This window comes from Grammomys surdaster, unplaced genomic scaffold, assembly GCF_004785775.1.
Source record: "Grammomys surdaster isolate TR1022 unplaced genomic scaffold, NIH_TR_1.0 949, whole genome shotgun sequence".
Classification (NCBI taxonomy): domain Eukaryota; kingdom Metazoa; phylum Chordata; class Mammalia; order Rodentia; family Muridae; genus Grammomys; species Grammomys surdaster.
In genome coordinates, this window is record NW_021605368.1 from 282,678 (window position 1) to 304,726 (window position 22,049).

A 22,049-nucleotide genomic window follows, 5' to 3' on the forward strand; every position below is an offset into this window, starting at 1 on the left:
CTCTCTCTCTCTCTCTCTCTCTCTCTCTCTCTCTCTCTCTCTCTCTCCAGATAAAGCTACATAAGCTTTTGGAGTAATAGTGTGGAGAATCAGTGTAAAGTGGAGGTAACAGATAGCAGAATTGTAGTATTTAATTATGGGTGAGGCAGCTCCTTCAGAGACATTTCTATCTCCAGCTCAAATTGCACTGATTTATTTATTCATCAATCTATCATCTGTTTGTTTTTTGTGTGTATGTGTGTGAGTGTATGCTTGCACACATATGCCACAGTGCATGTGTAGGTCAGAGGACAACTAGGGCAAGTCAGTTCTCTCCCTTTACTATGTGGTTAGGTCATCAGAGTGATTGGCAGTCACCCTTACCTTAAGAGCCATCTTGGCTGGCCCTTGGTTGCTTTTTAGTTTATGTTTTGAGTATCTGATACACATCTTAAACTCAGAACCCTTGACCACCTTTGCTCCTAAGTAACCTGCAACTGGTAGATAGCTCTTTGGAGGACACCATTGTAGGTGATTTCTGTGCTTTCTTTCTCACTGAAAAATTTCTGAAGTGTCATGTTTTCCCTTCTCTCTGGAAAGCTCTGGGGTCTATTTTGCAACTGGACTCCAGAAAGCAGAAAAGGCAGCTGTGCACAAACGCAGTCCTAAGGTGTTGGAGGCTCTGCAAAAGCTGAACATCCAAGCTGACCAGGTGAGTGCAAGTGAGGGATCACACTGGTGGGACTGTCTGTGCTGTCCCTAGGCTCTGCAGCTCAGCTACTCTAGGATGAACAGGAGAGTGACTTACCCTACTAGAGCAGTAACATGGGACATTTCACGCCATGAAAGCAGGGACTTAGATATGCTCTTGTTGTTTACACTGTCCATTAATTGTCCTTCTTCCAATGCCCAGGCTCCAGTCATTGCTGTCTTGGGCTCTGGTGGGGGGCTGCGGGCCCACATTGCTTGTCTTGGTGTGCTGAGTGAGATGAAAGAACTTGGCCTGTTGGATGCTGTCACGTACCTCGCAGGGGTCTCTGGGTCAACTTGGTAAGTGTTGAGTTTGGATGCAAGGATATACCATGTTTTCTGCTATCAGAATGAGATGGTGTCTTCCTCCAGTCACCAAATACATGCTGCCTTTGATTTTCCTTTTCTTAAGTGGACAGATGATAATTGTTTATTTCATGCTGTATGGTGTGATATTTCAGTATAGCATTTGTTGTATACTGATTAGTTGTATTTTTATTCCTCTTAATGTAACAAAATATCAGACAAAAGCAACTTAAGGAAAGGTTATTGATTCTTACCTTCAGAACATTGTCATGGCAAGAAGGGCCCTATGTGAATCAGAGAGAGAGGTGTGCTGGTTCTCAGCTCAGCTTCTATTTATTCAGTCTGAGTTCAGCCTGGGAAATGCCATGATAACATTCAAACGATATCTTCTCACCCACTTTAAATGTCTCTGTAAACACTGTCACAGACACCCAGAGATTTGTCACTGTTTGTGGGGTGTTGGGTTGTGTGGGCTATGCATGCTTATGTGGAGAAATGTTGATGCTAGAACAAGGCAGGCATCAAGTCTTTCTCTGTTGGTCTTTACCTTATTGCTGTGAAACATAGCCTCTTAATGAGCCTAAAGCTTATTAAGTATTGCCCAGGCTGGATGTAGGATCCACCTGTGTGTGCTCTTCAGTGCTACAGGTACAGGCAGGTTTATCCATGCATACTTTTAAAAATTATTATTAGTTTAAAATTTTCCGAGACAGGGTTTCTCTGTGTAGCCCTGGCTGTCCTGGAAGTCACTCTGTAGACCAGGTTGGCCTCAAACTCAGAAATCTTCCTGCCTCTGCCTCCCAAGTTCTGGGATTAAAGGCGTGCGCCACCACTGCCCAGCTCCCCATGCATATTTTTTACATGAGTATTGGTGATTCAAGCTCAGGTCCTATGCTTGCATAGCAAACACTCTTATTTTCTCAGCCTTTTCCCATGCCCAAAGTTCTATTTTAAATAGTTTATCAGTTGTGCAACAGAAGGGGTTTTGTTATATTTTCATAACATGTATAATGTAATTTTTTGCTCATATCAGGCTCTCTATTACTCCATTTATCTCCTTCTGCTTCCTACTCCACTGCTGCCTCATTTCTAGGGTTTTACAGGTTCAACAGCAGTGTTTATTTTCTAGGTCGATGGAATACCACACCTATGATCTTAATGAGAGACTATTGTGTTAAATCTATGTAGGACTTTCTTATTCTAAAGGGCTCAGAAGCACTCGTGCCTTATAGCTTTATTCTGAGCCCTGGGCAGGCATTTTTAATCACTCTTTGCACCTCCTGATTCCAAGCTCAGGGCAGATATTGATAATCAGTCTTGGAGCTTTTCAGTTACAGATACAACTATTCAAGCTTTTGAACTAAATATGTGGAGAACGAATGGATGTACATGGAGATAACAGATAGCAGAGATGTAGTAGTTAATGGTGAGGCAGCTCCTACAGAGACCTACAGGTTATTGTCTCTCTTTACTAAAGAAAATACTCAAGAAAAGTAACTCAAGGAAGGAAAGGTTTTTCTGGTTCAATTTGCGGAGGTATGGTCCATCCTTGTAGGGAAGGCATGGCAGCAGGAACATGAAGCAGCTGTGTCACTGACATGAGAAGAACAGCAATCTGGTAGGATTCTAACATTACATCATTATGTATTTCTTCCATCTTGCTCTCATTGGCCTATGTATTAAGTAAAAGAATCATACAGAGGCTGCGTGAGTTGTCCATGTACTCCAGTCCTTTGTTTACCATCCCTAACTTCCTTCTTGACAGTTAGTCATCCTTTACCTGGTTTGTCGTCAGGGAAATAGAATCAATGGCATCCTTGCTCATCCCCTCTCTAGCCTTCATGGCCCAAAATTCTGATCACCAGCCTATCACCTCTCTTTGTTTCCAGGGCACTGTCTTCATTCTACACCAAGAATGGAAATATGGAAGGGATAGAAGAAGAGCTGAAGCATCGGTATGAGAAGAATGAGTGGGACTTTTATGAGAGCCTGAAGAAAGCCGTTGAGGCATCAAGGAGGGATAATTACTCCCTGACTGACATTTGGGCCTATTTGATTGTTTCGAGACAAACCAGAGAAGTAAGTCATTCCCAGCAGAGAATGTGGGATTCCAAACAGCTTCATCAACCTCCTCTTTCAGATCATCCAAATCTGGGCACTTAGAGCTTTTACCTCCAGACTAAAAATATCCCAGGGCTGATTGGTTGGAAGAAGAAGAATCAGGCTCTGACTCGTTTGTGCAGTAAAATATGTAGAAAGTATTGGAAACATCTAGGAACATGCAAAGCCAAGAGGTTCTAAGGAACCCGTTTTTCGATCTGTCTCACTGGTCATTTCTTCTCTTAAAGTTACTTTCCTCTTTTTGTATTCAGATTTTATTCTTTACCTCAGAAAGAATGGAGTTTTCTGCATCTCCACATTCTTAGTAGGAAATATTTCCCCCAGCCCCAGAGTACCACTGTGGTCACCTGTAGACCCTCTAGTTAGCTGGCTCCAGGAGCCAACCTCAGATTGTCTGAGCATATCACCTGATCTGTTTAATTCATATCAGATGGCTATTATGATCCAAATGCCTGTGACTACCAGATTGAATACATCATGGCTGCATTCCTCATAAGAGAGTCAGGATGGCAGTGGGAAGTCATTCCCAGATGAGTTCTTTCTCCAGTGGATTTCTTCTTATTTTTACAGTTAAATTATATTGAGTTGAACATTGTCCCATTCTTAGAAATGAGAGGGACAGACATCCTGAACTCTGAGATTGGCATAAAAATAGAAAAGAAAATTGGATGTTTTCAATGATACTGTTAGAATTTCTTCCAGACTGTGGGTCCTAGGGGAACAGATGTTATTTAGAAATGTCAAAGTGGACCAGATACCCACAGTATACTTCTTTTACCCTTATCTCTCCCTGCATTCCTTTCCCTCTTGCTTTCTTCTTACTATCCTTTGTGTCAGTCCTACTCTTCTCTATCTCTCTTAAAATTATTTTTATTTTATTTACATATGAGTATTTTACCCACCTGTATGCTACATGCATGGAACCAGTAGAGGGCACTGTATTAACTAGATTTACAGATGGTTATGTGCTCCCTCATTGGTCCTGGAATGGGTCCTCAAAAAATGCTCATATTCTCTGAGACATCTTTCCAAACCTTTCTCTGTCCTCTCTCTTTCCCATACCCCCCCCTCTCTCTCTCTCTCTCTCTCTCTCTCTCTTATCCCTAGTTTGTTTCTCTTTCCCCCTTCTTCCCTTCCTCCTTCCCTCTCAAAGTTTAACTTTTTAAGCTTTGTTGAAATATAACTGAAATGGACAGAGTTGAACACATGAATATATTTCAAGAACATTTTGAGAAGTTTGGACTCATGCACTTACCTGTGAAGTATCTCATGATCAAAGTGCTAAGCGTATTCATCTCCTGCAGAAATTTGTTGTTATTCTTGTGGTTTGTATGTGTGTGTGTGTGTGTGTGGTGGATGAGAAGAATACTTTACATGACATCTATCCCCTTCAGTTATACTAAGTGGCACAGGCCAGTCATATGATTCCACTTTGAGGCATCTAAGATAGTAAAACTCACAGAAATGGAGAAAAGAACACTGGTGTTCAGTGCTTTGAGACAGAGGCAGATGAGCACTGTTGCTTGAAGGAGGATGAAATTCTGCCAAATGAGAACTGAACTATTGTTATAATAGTTCAGTGAAGAAAGACACTGCAGTCAAGCCTGAAGATCTAAGTTTGATTTGTGGAAACTGCATGCTATATGGAGAACTGACTCCTGTATGTTGTCCTCTGACTTCTACACATGTGGGAATAGGTTTCCTAGATTAGGAAGAAAGAAAGAATATTCCAGAACTTGGTGCACAGTGTACAAAGATTCTACCCAGTTTGGAGAGACAAAACCCTATTCTAAACAATGTGCTTCTACTCCATTCAGTCTGGGTGCTGTTTTTTTTTTTCTCCAAAGTTTCAGGATTCGAATTTGTCCAGCCTAAAGAAGCAAGTGGAAGAAGGAGTGCTGCCCTATCCCATCTTTGCAGCCATTGATGATGACCTTCAGGCTGATTGGAGGGAGAAAAAAACTCAGAGTAAGCAAAAAATTGGAGGGATGTAAAGGTAGCAAGGGAATGAAAGGCACTGAGAAAGGAATATATGTATGGATAAGTGGAATGTATGAATGTTTCCCCAGACTTCCTCTTGGGAGGCCCAGAAGGAAAGGACTCATGGAAAAGTGGCTTTCAGGGTAGGATGCTCAGACCATAGAAGAGCAAACAGCAGTCTTAAAAACCACCAGAGGGCAGACACTTGTTTTGGGTGAGGAAGGAAGCTCTAATGTGGGCTAGGTGTGAGGCCCAGATTGGTGATATAGTGGCATGACTCTTTACTACTTACCTGTCATCTTCTCAATGGTTCTAATAACTACCCTAGTGCTGGTGGTTTCTTAGTGTCCTATTCGTGTTTCAAGCCACAGTCTTTGCCCTGGGATTAAGAACTTTTCATCCAATTTACTTAATATAAAATGCCTTTATTTGTTTGATGAGTATGTCCTTGTTGCTCAGTATCCATCAGGCAATGTTCTGGGTGCTCACTTACTCTAGCATTCTAAAGCTCAGATGTCCCTGGGGTTATTGCTCCATTTCTCTCCTCCTAGTGTGGGTCCTTGATAATGTAGTGCAAAGCAACCTAGGAATAAAGGGTTCATTTGGCTTACAATTCCAGGTTATGGCCATGGTTACAGGAAAGTCAAGTCAGGAACTCAGCATACCACTTCCACAGTCAAAAGCAGATATGTGGATCCTTATTTACTTGTGTGTTGTTGTTCCCCTCTTTATACTGATTCTGCCTAGGGATGTGTGACACTTACAATGGGTTGGATTTTTCCTTCTCAGAAATCAAGAAATGTTCTCACAGACATGCCCATAAACTATCTTGATCCATTAGTTATTAAAACCCTTTTTAGAAAGTATTCTGGGCTATGTCAGGTTGAAGGCTGAAAGTCATCAGCATAGTCCTTATATGGTTTTTCTACTGAAGTGGGTAGGGCTGACATCCTGTTTTTCATAAACCCTCCCCCAGCAGACCAGGGGTAAGGTTAATTTGGTCTTAACATCTGTCACTCCATTAATTATCAGGGTTGTTTTGACTAATGTGGATGGCTAGCCAGGATGTTCCTTTCATCCTGTCTACTCTATATGTGTTTCTCCTGAGCTATGTACAGGTTTGGAGAGGAGGGCCTTCACTCATAGAAGATGACAGATATTTAGTCAAGAATATATGAATAGCTGCACTCTCTCTAAACATCCTCTCAAGACCAATGAGACCTCTGGTCATCATGGACACAACCCTCCACATTGCAAACACTGTCTTCTTCATAATCCCAAGTACATCTTAGACCAAGTATCAGCACCTCTCTTGAGGGCTCTTGTAATTAGTTCCTCATTGACCTTTCTATACCATCTCATCTCCTTCTTCCATAGCTACCTGATGGAAGTTTCTAGAAGAAACATGGTCATGTGATTTTCCTTTGTACAATAAATAGTTCATAGTTCATCCCTTCCACAGTTCCAATAACTCTCATGTCATAATGTGTTTAGCGTCTTCATCATTACCACTTTCCAGAGTTTCAGCTCTTATGAAGTGGAAGGAAAGGGAGGATATGAGGATTCCATATTGGGACAGTAATAGAAACAGAGTTCTCTTGAAATAATGACTCATTTCCATCTGAATAGGCTCTCAGACACATGGGAAAGGATCCCCAATAATTTGAGATCAGTCGGCCTATCGCTATATGGTAGTTTCTTGGTTGGCATTCCATAGTCTATGGATCCCCCACACTCAGCATCTGCTGTTTCAGGTTCAAAGTTTGTAGTTTACCTTCGTTTTGCCTCCCCAGATTCCTGGTTTGAATTCACTCCTCATCATGCTGGCTACCCTGCACTTGGGGCTTATGTCCCCATCACAGAGTTTGGAAGCAGATTTGAGAATGGGAAACTGGTTAGATCTGAGCCCGAGAGAGACTTGACTTTCCTAAGAGGTAAGTAAGGGATCAGATGGAATTCAGTGAAGATGGGAAGTGGATGTTGGACAAGAATGGCCTCCCAGAGATTCTAGCTCTGTCCTACTCCTTCATTGCTAGGAGAAAAGGAGCGGTATCTGGGTTTCCAGAGGAACACTTTAAGCATTTCTCAGGAACTCCCTTACCTGGCAGGTACCTGGCACCTTACTAAATGTTCAACGAGAAGGCTGAATCCAAGGCTACATCTTCTGATAAACAGGTTTAGAATGTGGCTACAGGAGTTACATGCAATCTCACATCTAAAGACCAGTGACCAGCATGTGCTAGGATTTCAAGGATAGTTATATATCCATTTATTTAGCAAATAGTTTTTGCTGTTCTTTGATACTGGGTCTTGTATATTTCATTTTAACCTTGAATCAAACCGTATGACTGAATCTAGTCTTGAACATTTAATTTTTCTGCATCCATCTTTCAAATACTAGGATTATAGGTGTGCACCACCATGGTCAGTGATCATATAATTTTGTGATACATTATGAAGCCTATCATGGATGCCTAGTTCTGCATTGATAGAAACAGAGGCAAGACTGGTATTTTTCTCCATCATCTTCCACTGAAAATGGAACTTTCATCTATTTAATCACTGAAGTAGGATCTTTTGATGCTTTTTATATATTTACAGTTTGGCTATAACTCCTATCTACTATTTCCAGGATTTTCACCCCTGAGCTACCATTGTCTTGGCATTAGAACAGCTAACCCCTGGACTGTTGTCCACATTCCAGTTCTGCCTCTGTCTATTATAGGCAAAAGGGTTGAAATATAATAATACAATCCTATTGGTTCACTTCAATTGCAAGAAGTCTTAGTTTTATTTCTCTTTTCTTTACAGGTTTATGGGGAAGTGCTCTTGCTGATATTGAAGAAACTAAGAAATATATTTTGGGTGAGTATTTGAGGGCATGCCAGGGACCAATCATAGAGATATTTCTTTTAAAGAAACTTCTCTGCACTTTGTTGTTAGAGAAAATGAAAGTAATGTCATTGTCCTGACATTACTGCTGTGTCTCAAGCCTCCATGAGGGCAGTCGGAATGATTGCAGAGTGGCTAGGTGCAGGGTGCCTTAGTTACATGTGAGCTCTGTTACCCAGCCTCTCTGTACCTCAGTTGCAACATCTACACCACAGTGATGATGACACCTGTAGTCGTAAGGATTCAGAGAGTGAATTCCTATAACATGCTCAGGATGAAGCCTGGTAGGTAAAAGCACTAGGAAATAATAGCAATTATTATCTGTCCTATTACATAATCCATAACACAATCCCTAGGATTGTGTGGATGGTACAATCACCTGAATTCAAAATTTTATTCGTTTTGCCAGGCATGGTGGTGTATACCTTTAATATCAGTATTCAGGAGGCAAAGGGAGGAGATCTCTGTTAGTTCTAGGCCAACCTAGTCTATATAGAGAATTCCAGGGCAGCCAGGACTAAATAGAAAGACTCTTAACAAATAACCAAACAAACAAAAAACAGCCCCATAACATTATTTTTTAAACGTGTATGGGTGTTTTGTCTATGTATTACGTGTGCCTGTGGCTGCAGAGACCAGAAGAGAGCATCAGACTCCATGGAATTGGAGTTAAACTTGTTTTGAACTGCCATAGGCCTGCTGGGAATTGAGCCTGGATCATTTGGAAGTGAATCATCTCTCCAGTCTCCATCTTGACCTTTTTTGTAGATAGTGACAGAGTTGTGAGAATGCTAAGTTCCTTCCCTGCTCTCACTCTCTAGTGAGCACTGATGTAGGAATGGGTGGCAGTTTGTGCCTAGACCCACATCACAGTTCTGATCAGCATGGTATCTACTTTGGCTAACCAAATGCTCTCTGAAAGAGTGCCTCCTCTAATGAAGACAACAGCATCCCCAGCCTCATGTGTTAGAGATGAGTTTTAAATGGCCTGATGTGTGTAAGGTTCTGAGAGCATAAGCCTGGATCATAGTAATAATGTATGACTAATATATAATAGCAGTAATGTAGCCAGACAGAATGAATCTACATCTTGGTTAGTGTGAAGGCAAAACCCACAGCCAAGTGGTGAAACAGTAGATGAAAGAGGCCTTACCAATTGCCACTGTGGGTAAGGAGAGTTAGTCCTTGACTGCAAAGTGATGCCCTCTTCAAACAAAGGAAGTGTGAGCACTTATTTGGAAAGGTTGTGAGTATTTATTTGGGAAAGCATTTCAGAAGTGGCCCATTTCTTGGCATATGTAATTAAAGATGAAGAGCTATAGTGGTAGCTTAGTGGTTAAAGCATTTGCCATGCAAGCATGAGGACCAGAGTTTGGATCTCCAGATCCTTTGTAAATACCTGATGGGCATGGCAGCCTGCCTGTAAATCCAGCCTTAGATGACAGAGGCATGGGAATCCTTCAAGTAAACTAGCAACTAATTTCTTTATTTCTTCGCTCTGGGTTTGATTGGGAGGCCCTGCCTTGATTGAATAATGTAGAAAGCAATAGATGATAATTTCCAGCATAAACAGCCTCTGTACATATACTACACTACACACACACACACACACACACACACACACACAAACACACACACTTACATGTAATGTTTACCTTCTCACACATATGTTCCTCTCATTTGGGTTACATCAATGATACACATAAAAATGGCACAAGGGAAAAAATAAGTAAAATGTCCACTATTGTGCATGCTCAGTTTAAGAGGGAACAATGGAAGTTGAGAATATATTTGGGTACCTAAAGCTTGGTTAAAGATGGCAGGCAGGAATGCTGTGGGTTTGCTTAGCTTTCATGGTAAAGATGGTTGGTTTCATCTAGTGCCACAGTGCTGGGAAGTTGTCTGATGACATTTTGTGAGCTGACCTTGTGTTAGGCCCTAACAAAACAAAATATTTCTTTCTCCAAGGTCTTAGTTACAGCAAAAGTAAAGAACATCCTGAAGGAGAATTATATATATATAGGATTCTCTTGACCTCCAAGGCTGCCTGCCTCAGTGTAACTGCTGAAAGTAATAAAAATTACTGAAAGATAACAATCCTAAGCATTCGTTCTTCACTTAATACCACTTACAACCAAACCATACTCTATGTTTTAAGAGTGCCCCTTCAAAATGACATTAATCATCTCTTGGTTAAAGGCAAATTCAATGAGTTTAGAGCTGGGTGTGTTGGTTCATACCTTTAATCTCAGCACTCCAGAGGTAGAGGTAGGTGGACCTCTGAGTTTGAGGCTAGCCTGGTCTACAGAGAGAGGTCTAAGATAGTTAAGGCTATACAGAGAAACCCTGTCTCAAAAACTAAGCAGTAAAAAAAAAAACCAAAGAAAAGAAAAAAAAGAGGGGGATATTTCTTTGTAGTCTCCCATTGGCTAAATTTGGAAGTTGCCTCATATTTTATTTTCTTAGTAGGTAAATTAGGCTTGCTCTTCAGAAGAAGTCTTGATTTGTAGTGATGTGTATTACCCCATCCAATTTCCAGTTACGAGTGTGAGTTCACTAGAGGCAGAGTTGGAAGAAAGGCATGGAGTTAGATCTTGAGAGTCAATATCAGCAAAGCTCCAGCCTACTGTGGCCAGTCCTACAAAGGAATAGCCATAGAGAAACTCACCTTAGATACACTCAATACAGGACTGGTAGTATGTGCCTGTGATCCCAGCACTTGGGAGATGGAAGCCGGAGGATCAGGAGTTCAAAGTCATCCTCATTTTTGTAGTGAGTTTTAGACCAATCCAATCAATATAAAATCATGTCTTACATACCTCAAAAGAAAAATAAAATATTCAACACCATAGCCAGGGTCTGTATTGTACAGATAAACATTCTGCATTTTTACCCTCTTGCAGACAGTTTAAAGGACCTGCTTCGACAATGGAGGCAGGAACGTCCACTTATGGGAGAAAGTCAGATTATGGGAGGTAAGCACCCTGCTTGTTGTAAATCACTGATGAGACCATGTATGAGATGTTGTATATGCCAGTCATGTGTCTCAAAATGTCACATTTATACTTATTGTCACCTTATGAAGTGCTATTCTTACCTCAACTGTGCAATGTGCTCTGTGTGTGTGTATTTGTACGTATATGTGTGATGCATGTATATATGTATATGTGTAGAGGCCTGAAGATGATGTCTGGTGCCTTGTTCTATCACTCTCTACAGTATGTGAACAGGGAGTTTATTAATAGGGCAGACTGACTGTCCGAGAAGCCTTCAGGATGTGCATGTGTGCACCATCACTGCTGGGATTAGAGTTGTATGCCCCTTTAGTGGATATTGGAGATCAACGGATCCTAATGTTTGAGTAGTCTATAGAATTAATAAATTCCATGTTCACACAAGGTAGAAAAAGTGATAGAAAAAGGGTCTAAACACACACACACACACACACACACACAGAGAGAGAGAGAGAGAGAGAGAGAGAGAGAGAGAGAGAGAGAGAGAGAGAGAGAGGAGGGAGGGATCCTTAATGTTCCTGGAACCTGTAATGGGGGAGAATAAGAAGCCCTATCTTGAGTGTTCATGTGCCACATTGAATGAGGGAGGTGGGCTAGTGGGGTAGTTGCCAGCCAAGTGGGCCTAGGGGAACCATTCAGGTTATAAGGAATTGCTGATAGAAGCCTTTGCAAGTAAAACACATGGAAGCTGGCCTAAGTTCAACTGTAGTGTCAGGAAAAGAGACTTTGCTGAGGGAAGGCAATGATAGTAGTGCCACCTTCTTGTTGGTGGCATTTTTATTTTTTAGCCGGGGCTGGAATAGTGACATACTCAGAAGCACCACGGATGGAGGTGGATGAAATGCTCTTGGATTTAATGATGGCTTGTGTCACAGATCAGAATGACACCAGCATCAAGGATAAGCTTTGTGCCCTTCAGCAGGCTTTGGGTACTGAGACAGGTTTGTATGTGAGGACACACTTGCAAATTCCTGTGAAGATGCTAAGGGGTTAGAGAGCATAAGGAAATTGTGTGTGGGGGTGGTGGGGGTGGTCATGGACAAACAGGCAGGTGGCCTGCATGAAGATGTGGCCTTCTTTTCTCCTTCACTGTCCCTTCTACAATTGAATGTGTGTGCCAGTAAGACCTGATGCCCTGGTACTTCCTGAGTTTTCATAGGCTTCCCTAAATGATGGAATGCTTTTTTTTTCCCTCAGAGGAAATTGCTCTATGACACAGCCACTGCCAGGTCACCATAAGAGATAAGATAGATTAGGCTAAACAGTGGTTGTCAGTAGGTGGTACATGTCTGTCCTGAGCAGGTAATCAGCTGGGTTTCTTGGGGCAGATGAGTTTGACAAAGAGATGGCTGAGATCATCCAGAGTTGGAATGAGACCTCTCCAGAGAAGAAGCAGCAGTTTGTGGACCATCTGTTGGATTACTTCAAGAAGACACAAGAGCCCATCACATACAGTTTGATGAACCAGATCAAGGGTAAATGCTAGCACCCTCAAGTGCTCTCTTGTCCCCGCTGGTGTCCATTTCATTTTCTTACCCCTGTGACAAATTACATGGCAGAAGCAACTTAGATTGCTTCATTTTGACTCACAGTTTGAGGACATTTTGTTTACTATAGGCTTGTGAGGAAGCAGATAGAGGGGGGTGAGAGGGAGAGTCAGGAGAAGGAGGTAGACAGATAGAGTACAGAGAATGTCTATTTTTGGGTATAGTCTGTGGGTCTTCCACACTCAGTTAAAACTCTGTCACCTTGGAGGTCAGTGTTTTACCATAGGACTTTGGAGAAGTGATAGCATGTACCATCCCGTGATGCTTACTTTGTACCTTTTGATTTCTGTTTCCAGGTTCACTTTGGGACTATTATTATTTTCTGAAGGGAACTTTCAAGTGTGTTTACAACTGGTGGTGGGGAACTGTTTACAACTTCCTCTATAAACATGGTGAGAATGTTTCTCTTTTCGTCTTCCTAATCTCTCATTGGCTGGAGTAGGCTGTGGAGAACCTGGGGTGATCTCAGCTCATTCCTGTCCTGGAAATGCAGGAGTGGGCATGGTGCTCACTGGACAGAGTGCCGGAACTTCTCCATTGTAGTGGTTTACAGTGAGAGACACACAGTCTTTTCAATATCAGTAGAAGGCATGGTAAAGTTCTGGAAATGTGGGTGTTTTTCTCCAACTATGAAAAGATATAGACATCTGTTATTTTTTCCTTTCTTGATCTGACATCCTTCATTTATATAGAATACATACTGGCTTCTGGGGTACTCTAAAGCTGCTTTATAGATTTCAACAATGTTTGTCTTCTTGTTGTATGAATGTCCTCTTTCCAGACTATACCAGTTCCCAAACATTTAAAGTTCATCCACCACTCTTTTGTGATAACACTACTTACCACGAACATCTTTGTGTGTCTTGATACCTTTTTAGCTTAGAAAAAGGTGAGTTCCCTAGGAAGATGAGTTCCACAATGTTGTTAGTTTGGTCAGTAGCATACGTGCCTTGAGAAGTTACGTCACTCTGTTTTCAATGGTTTTAACAAGATACTCCAGGCTGGGTTCTTTATAAAGAAAAGAGGTTTATTTAACTCATAATATTAGAAGATGAGATGGCCCCATCTGATTAGAGTGCTACTGGTTGCAACATAATGTGATGGAGGAGCCACATGTACAAGGGACTTAGTCACGGATGGATGGGACTAATGGTATAAATATTTTTGCTCTTTCCAGAGTTAATTCGATGGAACACAATTGCTTCTAAGGCTGGTGCTTCCACCTTCCACTAAACCCCTTCTCTTAAAGGTTCCTCCATCTCTACACTTCACACTGCTGACCATGCTTCCAGTGCATTAGTCTCTGAGGAACACACTCAAATCATGTCTAGACAGTAGCAGACATGAACTCTAGCTGGAAATGGATACCTGCTCATGTTTCTGACACAACAGCTCTGTCTGAACAAACTGCTTCCTATACCTACATTCTGGCCGTAGATTAGACAAATTCTTTTTCTGGATTTAGATAACATTGAAAATAAGGCCATGTGCAGCCGGGAGTTTCTCCATCTGGTGGACGCTGGTTTGGCCATCAACACTCCTTACCCACTTGTTCTGCCTCGTGGAGCTCACCTCATCCTCTCATTTGACTTCAGTGCTGGGGACCCATTTGAGGTAATAGAAAAGAAACTTTTATGTATTTGAGATGGCCTTGTGCAGCAACAGGGCTGTGCAGAAAGAAACTCAGGCTCTGGCTGTGAAGTGGGTATTGGGCAGTTGTGGTCTCGGTGCACTACAGCATGCATGCATCCCCCAGTATCATGCATGGACACACATAAGTATCATACACTTAAAAACCTGTAAGATTCTTGCAGGCTAGGAAGATGGCTCAGCAGATAAAGGTGCTTGTTGCTAACCTGAGTTCAGTCCTCTAGACAGACTCATGTGATGGATGTCATCACACACACACATACACACACAGGAATATAGGGTTAGGGTTAGTGAGCCACACTTACATAATAGGCATTTCTTATGAAATGCATACAAAAACTTAAAAGTATAGTTATATTTGATCAATCTCAGATCATCAAGCTTAGTGGCAAATGTCTATACCTGATTACCCTTATTGCTACTAGGTAAAGATTTATGTTTTATATTTATGTTTCTCTTGGCAGATTGCCATTGCTAGATCTGAAGTGTACCTCAGATGCCATGTTTTCAGAACGTGGTTCTTTGGTGCAGAGGTTGGGGAATGCTAGACCACTGAGGAAATGCAACTAGTGTAATGCAATTGCATCTTCCTAATGTTGTGACCCTTTAATACAGTTCCTCATGTTGTGGTGACTCCCAATCATAACATTATTTTTGTTGCTACTTCATAAATGTAATTGTGATACTGTTATGATTCGAATGTAAATATTTGTGTTTTATGATAGGCTTAAGTTTTCCTTGTGAAAAGGCCATTCAATTCTCTAATGGGTTGAGTCCCACAGATTGAGAACCACTGGTCTTTTGGGATGTCTGTAGTTCTTGGGCTTCTTTTCTCAAAGGACAGCAAGATACTTTTTCCTTCAGTTCCCTGACTTATGACATTAGTAGTTTTGCGCTGTCATACACTTCTACTACTTGGCCAACTGATCATGGCCTGAAAGCCCTTCTTTTTTTCTTTGTAAGCTGATTGTCTTTGGTGTTCCCTACAGCAGTGGAAAACTGACTGACTTACTTCTGTTTTAATAATCAGGCCATTTAAAAGGAATTTTGTGGCCAACTTTCCATTTCTGTTATCAGTACTGGAAACTGGCTATGTCACCATTTAACTCTCCCAGTGAGGTAGATGTTAAAGAGTCTCTCAGGGAAGAAACTAGCTTGGCTTGTTCTGAACATCTGACCCATGGCCAAGCATTAGATGGACTTGTGGAAGAGTTAGGGGAAGGACTGAAGGATAGGTATTCCACAGGAAGCCCAATACAGCCAAATAGCCTGTACCGCTGGGAGCACCCAGAGACTGAACCAACCAAAGAGTGAGCATGGACTGGACCTATAACCCTCTTCTTCCCCCTACATATGTAGCAGATGTACAGCTGGATTTTCATGCAGGTCTCCCAAGAACTGGAGCAGGGGCTGTCTCTGAATTTGTTGCCTGCTCCTTGTCTGGGCTCAGTGAGAGATGATACCTGTAGTCCTGCAGTAACTTGATGTGCAGTGTGTGTGTGTGTGTGTGTAATACCTAGGAGGTGTTCCCTCTTTTCAGAGGAGAATAAGGAAAGGAAGTGTGAGAGGGACTGGAGGTTCTGATATTGGGATATGAAGTGAGTAAAGAAATAAATTAATAAAAAACAGGAGTCTCTCGGGGAGGAAATAAGATTGACTGATTTTGAATATTTGTGGGTGTCCCCTCATCTGAGCACATTGACTTTCATACAGACCCCAAGGTTATTCTTAACCATTGCAGAAACCGTTTATTGACCCTCACTGAATGCAAGGTATCATCTGTACAAACCAAACCCAATAGTAATCATGCCCTGTACAGCCTACTCCTGAGTTATTTGCTGAGATTACAGTGTATCTCAAGGCCACTTATTTTCCCCTTCTCAGACCATCAGGGCCACAGCAGACTACTGCCAACGCCATGAAATCCCCTTTCCTGAAGTGAGCGAGGATCAGCTGAGGGAGTGGGCAAAAGCCCCAGCGAGCTGCTATGTCCTCAGAGGGAAAACAGGACCGGTTGTCATGCACTTTACTCTGTTCAACAAAGACAACTGTGGAGGTAGGTGTGTGAGCAAAACAGAGTAAGGAGTCATGGGATTAGGCTGGCAGTGCTATATCTTTGGGATATCTGGTCCACCTTTCAACATCTAAAGCTCAAGAGAGTGAATAGTAAACCTCATACCGTCAACCCCGCAGCCTCCAAAAGGGTGTCATATTTTAGTTTCTCTTTAGGGCCTTTCTGTCTGTTGCCTCTTTTTATTGGGACATTCGTGTCCTAGCTGGATGTCTTGTTTCTTCCACCTAGGCATCCACATTCGTTATACAGTCCTGGATGAACAATTGTAGATGTGGCTCAGCATGTACCCTGGAAATCCTGTTAGTCTCAGCCCTGCTATTTTCCAGACTGGACTCTCTGGGCCTCTCTACCACTCTGTCTTCAGAGTGGGTTTCCTTATAAAGGATATAGTATAAAGCCTATCTTTTTTCTTTCTATAGATAAGGTCTCACTATTATCACCCAAGGTAACTTTGAACTCAGGATCCCAGTCCCTCAACTTTCATTATTTATTATTATTATTAATTATTATTATTTACAGTCTAGTCTAGTCTTATCTCTCTCCCGGTCTGCCCTCTGACTGTTCCTCATCCCATTCCTTTTCTCCTGTCTCCAAGAGGATGTCCCCCTACTCCCAAATCTCCTCATTCCCTGGCACCTCAAGTCTCTGGAGGGTTAGGTGCATTTTCTCTCACTGAGGCCAGACCAGGCAGTCCTCTGCTGTGTATGTGTTGGGGACCTCAGACCAACTGCCTGGTTGGTGCCTCAGTGTCTCAGAGATCTCAGGGGTCCAGGTTAGTTGAGACTGCTGGTCTTCCTATGGGGTTGCCCTACTCCTCAGCTTTTTCCAGCTTTTCCCTAATTCAAACCCAGGGGTCCCTGGCTTCTGTCCGTTGGTTGGGTGTAAGTATCTATATCTAACTCTTTCAGCTGCTTATTGGGCCTCACAGAGGGCAGTCACGCTAGGCTCCTGTCTGTAAGCACAACATAGTAGTAATAGTGTCAGGCCTTGGAGCCTTCCCTTGAGATGGATCCTAATTTGGGCAGGTCACTGAACCTCCTTTCCCTCGGTCTCTTCTCCATTTTTGTCCCTGCAGTTCTTTTAGACAGGGACAATTCTGGGTCAGAGTTTTTGACTGTGGGATGGCAACCCCATCTCTCCACTTGATGTCCTGTCTTTCTTCTGGAGGTGGACTCTACAAGGCCTCTCTCCCCACTGTAGAACATTTCATATAAGGTCCCTCCCTTTGAATCCTGAGAATATCTCATCTCCCAGGTCTCTGGTACATTCTAGAGAGTCCTCCCACCTCCTACCTCCTGAGGAGGTTTACATTCTTTCTGCTGGCCCTCAGGGATTCACCTTTTCCCCCTGGTCTCCCCAATATCTGATCATGTTCCCCCTTTCTTCTCCCTCTTTCTTCTTTTCTCCAGGTCTCTCCTTTCCCCTGCCGTTGCTTTCTTCTCCCGCCCAGTTGGGACTGAGGCATCCTCACTTGGGCTCTTCAGATTGTTAACCTTCTTGAGTTCTGTGGATTCTATCCTGAGCATTCTGTACTTTTTTGACTAATATCCACTTATTAGTGAGTACATAACATGCATGCCCTTTTGGGTCTGAGTTACCTCACTCAGGATATTTTCTAGTTCCACCCGTTTGCCTGCAAAACTCATGATGTCCTCTTTTTAAATAGCTGAGTAATATTCCATTGTGTAAATGAACCATGTTTTCTGTATCCATTCTTCCTTTGGGGACATCTGGGTTTTTTCCAGTTTCTGGCTATCATAAATAAGGCTACTATGAACATAGTGGAACACATGTCCCTGTGGCATGGTAAGCCATCTTTTCGGTATATGCCCAAGAGTGGTATAGCTGGGTCTTCAGGTAGATCTATTTCCAGTTTTCTGAGGAACCTCCAGATTGATTCTCAGAGTGGTTGTCGAAGTTTGTAATCCCACCAGCAATGGAAGAGTATTCCTCTTTCTCCACATTCTTACCAGCATCTGCTGTCACCTGAGGTTTTGATCTTAGCCATTCTGATTGGTTGTGAGCCACCATGTGGGTGCTGCAAACACAGTCCATGTCTTCTGGAAGAGTAGCTATTATATCTAACTGTTGAGCTATTTCTTCAGCCCTCTTTTAAAACAAATATTCATTATTCTCTTGTATCAGCCATAGCTCCAGATAATACAGGTTAATATGGAAAAGGAAACATTCTCTTTGTGAAGGTATGAATAATAGATAGTAAAACATATGCTTCACTTCATAAAGCAGTGTAAACCAGAACCTCTTTATTTATAGCAGCCGTATGGTGGGCCAGCTGGATTTGGGGTACAGAAATACTTTACCATTCTTGTACATAAATGGACACAATCTTAATTTGACGTGTTTTTCTTGGTTTGGTTCTATTTCAGATGACATTGAGACATGGAGAAAAAAATATGGGACAATGAAACTATCTGACACATACACACCAGACCTGGTGACAGATTTGCTGAGGGTATCCAAGGAGAATGTGCAGAAAAACAAAATTAATATCCTCAATGAGATGAGGAAGGTGGCTGGGTGAGTGTTGGGCTACAGCTGTTTTGACTTCTGAGTTGGATCTAGTTTCAGAGCTAAGTTTTAGTAATCTGGTGTGAGGGTTGTGGGTATGGTTGGCAATTGATGTCTACCTCAGTGAGTGGCAGAGGCTTTGCCTTAAGGGTAGCGTGTTGCGGGAAGTATTAGAAAAATTCAGCTAGCTCCTGCTCTAAGTTCCTGCACTAATGGCGGCATCAGCTGGCCAGTGATGTCGACCCAGGACCCAGGAGATGCTGGCGTTTCTGTTGCCTCTACTGATCAGCTTTATGGCCTCCACAACTCTAGGCATGGCTCCTGGGCCAACTCTGCCACCCCTATTCGGTAGATAAAACAATTCCCAGTACCCAGTAGAAATAAGACTCTTAATGGTTAAGATTAACCAATGGATTTATATATCAGCAAATACTCAATCTGCAAGATGCCCACACAAATTGGAATTGTTATCCCAATTACTTAACCTTGATATGAATATCTACCTGAGACTGCTAGAGACATGAGTGTGACATCCACAGCCATCTTGCCTCCCCTCTTCCCTCTCCCTCTCCCCCAAACTTTTAAACTCCACCTCCCTTTCTACTGCCCAATCACTGGCTCTAGCCTTTATTTTACAAATTAAGGTGGGTAGAAGGTTCACAATAAGCCACCTAAATACCATTCACTCCTTGTCTGCAGCCCCACAGGGAAAACGGACTTAGCATTAAAATACAAGACCAGGGCTATCCACAACAGTAGAGCCTCTGCCTAGAATCCCTTAGAGAGGTAGAACTCTAAGTGGTAGAACTCTTGTCTAGAATCCACCTGGAAGTGTTGATGATATGGCTCAGTGATAAGGCCCTGCCTAGAATTTCTCAATGAGGTGCTGGGGGTGTGACTCAATGGTAGCGTACTTGTTTAGTATATATGAGACCATGGGCTTCATCCTCTGTCCAATAAGTAGAAAATTATGTGACGAGATAAACCACTCTTCCCACTTTAGCTTGCATCTGTGTAGGGGAAAAGAAAATGAACAGTGCTGAAGCAAGTGGCTTCCTGATAATGAAAGCAGCATGAACTAGATTGCTATGGCTGTTGAGGCTGCCTAGGGGGCCAAATGACTGAGGATTTTCCAATAACCAAAGTGTATTCACTGAATGACCACCCGATCACAGCCTTTGACGACTGACAGTGAGTCCTCACTCATTGCTGGTCCCAGAAATGTCTATCACATGATATTCAGAGATGCTTTTCATTCTACTCTCAGGAAACCTGGGAATTTCCCAAGGGTCAACAAAGAGGCCTGCTTGCAAGACACAGTGCAGGATGTCCAAGGCTCTCAGACTGTGGAGATCAAGATATCCCACAACATACATAAGGATTAACGATCTCTTGTAAGTTCCATCTTTGTCTTGTCCTCCTATATCCTGACCCAAAACATCCCCATGTCCCATATGTGATCAGTGGGTATTCTGTAGAAGCTTCTAGTTCAGAGCCAAGGCTTAGTATGTGATGGCAGATCAGATTGATGCAGGCAGAAGCTTCTAGTTCAGAGCCAAGGCTTAGTATGTGATGGCAGATCAGATTGATGCAGCCAGAAGCTTCCAGTTCAGAACCAAGGCTTAGTGTGTGTTTTAGTTAGGGTTTTATTGCTGTGAACAGATACCATGACCAAGATGAGTCTTATAAGAACAACATTTAATTGGGGCTGGCTTACAGGTTCAAAGGTTCAGTCCATTATCATCAAGGCAGGAACATGATGGCATCCAGACAGGCATGGTGCAGGAGAAGCTGAGAGTTCTACATCTTCATCTGAAGGCTGCTCGCAGAATACTGACTTCCAGGCAGCTAGGAGTAGGGCCTTAAAGCCTATGCCCACAGTGACACACCTACTTCAATAAAGCCAAACCTCCAAATACTGCCACTCCTTGGGCCAAGCATATACAAACCATCACAGTGTTTGATGACAGGTCAGATTAATGCAGCCAGAAGCTTCCAGTTCAGAGCCAAAGCTTAGTTTATGATGGCAGATCAGATTGATGCAGCCAGTTTGAGACTCAGCTTCTCCTTTATAAAGATTTCACAGCGTGTGTGCTTATAGTAGGTTAAAGTAAGCTTGTAATTATCTTAATTTTAAAGTTTGATTTGTTTATCTCATATGCATAAGTATTTTCCTATGCATATATGCATGTGCACCATGTGTGCTGTAGATGTTCAAGAGGGCCTTAAATTTCCTTGAACTAGAGTTACATATGGTTGTGAGCTGCTATGTGTGTGCTGAGAATCAAACCTGCATCCTCTGCAAATGCAGTAAGTGCTCTTTGTTGCTGAACCAACACTTCTTTTAAAAATGTAATACTCTTTCTTTTGAGAATTTCTTACAAGTATATGATGTATTTCAATCATAGTCTGAAGAACACCCTCCAATTCTTCCCAGATACCTCAAGGTCTTCCTTCAGACATAATGTCACATATTTTTAATAACCCATTGAGTTCATTTGGTGCTCTGGAGAAGTTGTCAATTTGTAAATAGCTCCCCCTGTGGGGGTGTGTGATTCAGTGCCCCTCCCTAACCCATTAAGGCTGTTGAGTGGCTTGATCTTGTGCAGGTACCCCCAGATGCTGTGAGTTCATGAATATAGCAGCAGTCCTATACAAAATGAGCTTATCTTTTGAGGACCTGCTCCTTCTCTCAGACTCTTGTGGTTTTCTTTAACCTGGAAGGAGTTGCCACTGTTTTGATGGAGGGACCTTCCTCCCCACAGTGGGCAGCATGTTACATGGCAGAGCTGAACACAGTTTCTCACAGCTGCCTCTGCTCACAGGCAGTGAACTTGGTTTTCTTGTTACCAAGCACTTAAATGCTGAACTGGGTGAATCAGGGTTGGAGAGCACAGGAAAGAGTGCTAGACATGTAGTCTGTGGTGTCATATAAAGAATTCCATATACAAGGGAACCACATGCGAAGAACTGGAGTAGAATGACTTGACCTGTTAAATAAGCAGGAAGAAAGATGTTATTGGTGGCTCAGCGTGAAGATGCAGAAAACATGGAATGAAATATGATGTAGATTCTGACAGGTCTAATATTTGATGTAATAGTTAGCTCTTTTCTTGGATCTAAGCAGTTGACCTGGATCTGAACAATTGGTCCTAGACTTGACATCATTAGATAAACAAATACTTACACAATAAGCGTAGTTAGTGG

At 42.3% G+C, this 22,049-nt stretch overlaps 1 protein-coding gene across 1 annotated transcript in view; it reads left to right on the top strand.

Annotated features, from left to right (window-relative positions):
• The window catches only part of Pla2g4c (phospholipase A2 group IVC), a 21,749-nt gene extending 1,522 nt beyond the window's left edge, over nucleotides 1–20,227 (top strand). The window contains exons 2-15 of the mRNA XM_028782995.1: nucleotides 580–691; nucleotides 893–1,029; nucleotides 2,925–3,114; nucleotides 5,004–5,124; nucleotides 6,930–7,070; nucleotides 7,948–8,015; nucleotides 9,813–9,837; nucleotides 11,831–11,983; nucleotides 12,371–12,517; nucleotides 12,886–12,981; nucleotides 14,055–14,203; nucleotides 16,124–16,295; nucleotides 18,701–18,851; nucleotides 20,110–20,227. Coding sequence (XP_028638828.1) covers nucleotides 580–691; nucleotides 893–1,029; nucleotides 2,925–3,114; nucleotides 5,004–5,124; nucleotides 6,930–7,070; nucleotides 7,948–8,015; nucleotides 9,813–9,837; nucleotides 11,831–11,983; nucleotides 12,371–12,517; nucleotides 12,886–12,981; nucleotides 14,055–14,203; nucleotides 16,124–16,295; nucleotides 18,701–18,851; nucleotides 20,110–20,227 — 1,780 coding nt within the window. The remainder of the gene's footprint in view (nucleotides 1–579; nucleotides 692–892; nucleotides 1,030–2,924; nucleotides 3,115–5,003; nucleotides 5,125–6,929; nucleotides 7,071–7,947; nucleotides 8,016–9,812; nucleotides 9,838–11,830; nucleotides 11,984–12,370; nucleotides 12,518–12,885; nucleotides 12,982–14,054; nucleotides 14,204–16,123; nucleotides 16,296–18,700; nucleotides 18,852–20,109) is intronic.
• Nucleotides 20,228–22,049: the final 1,822 nt, after the last annotated feature.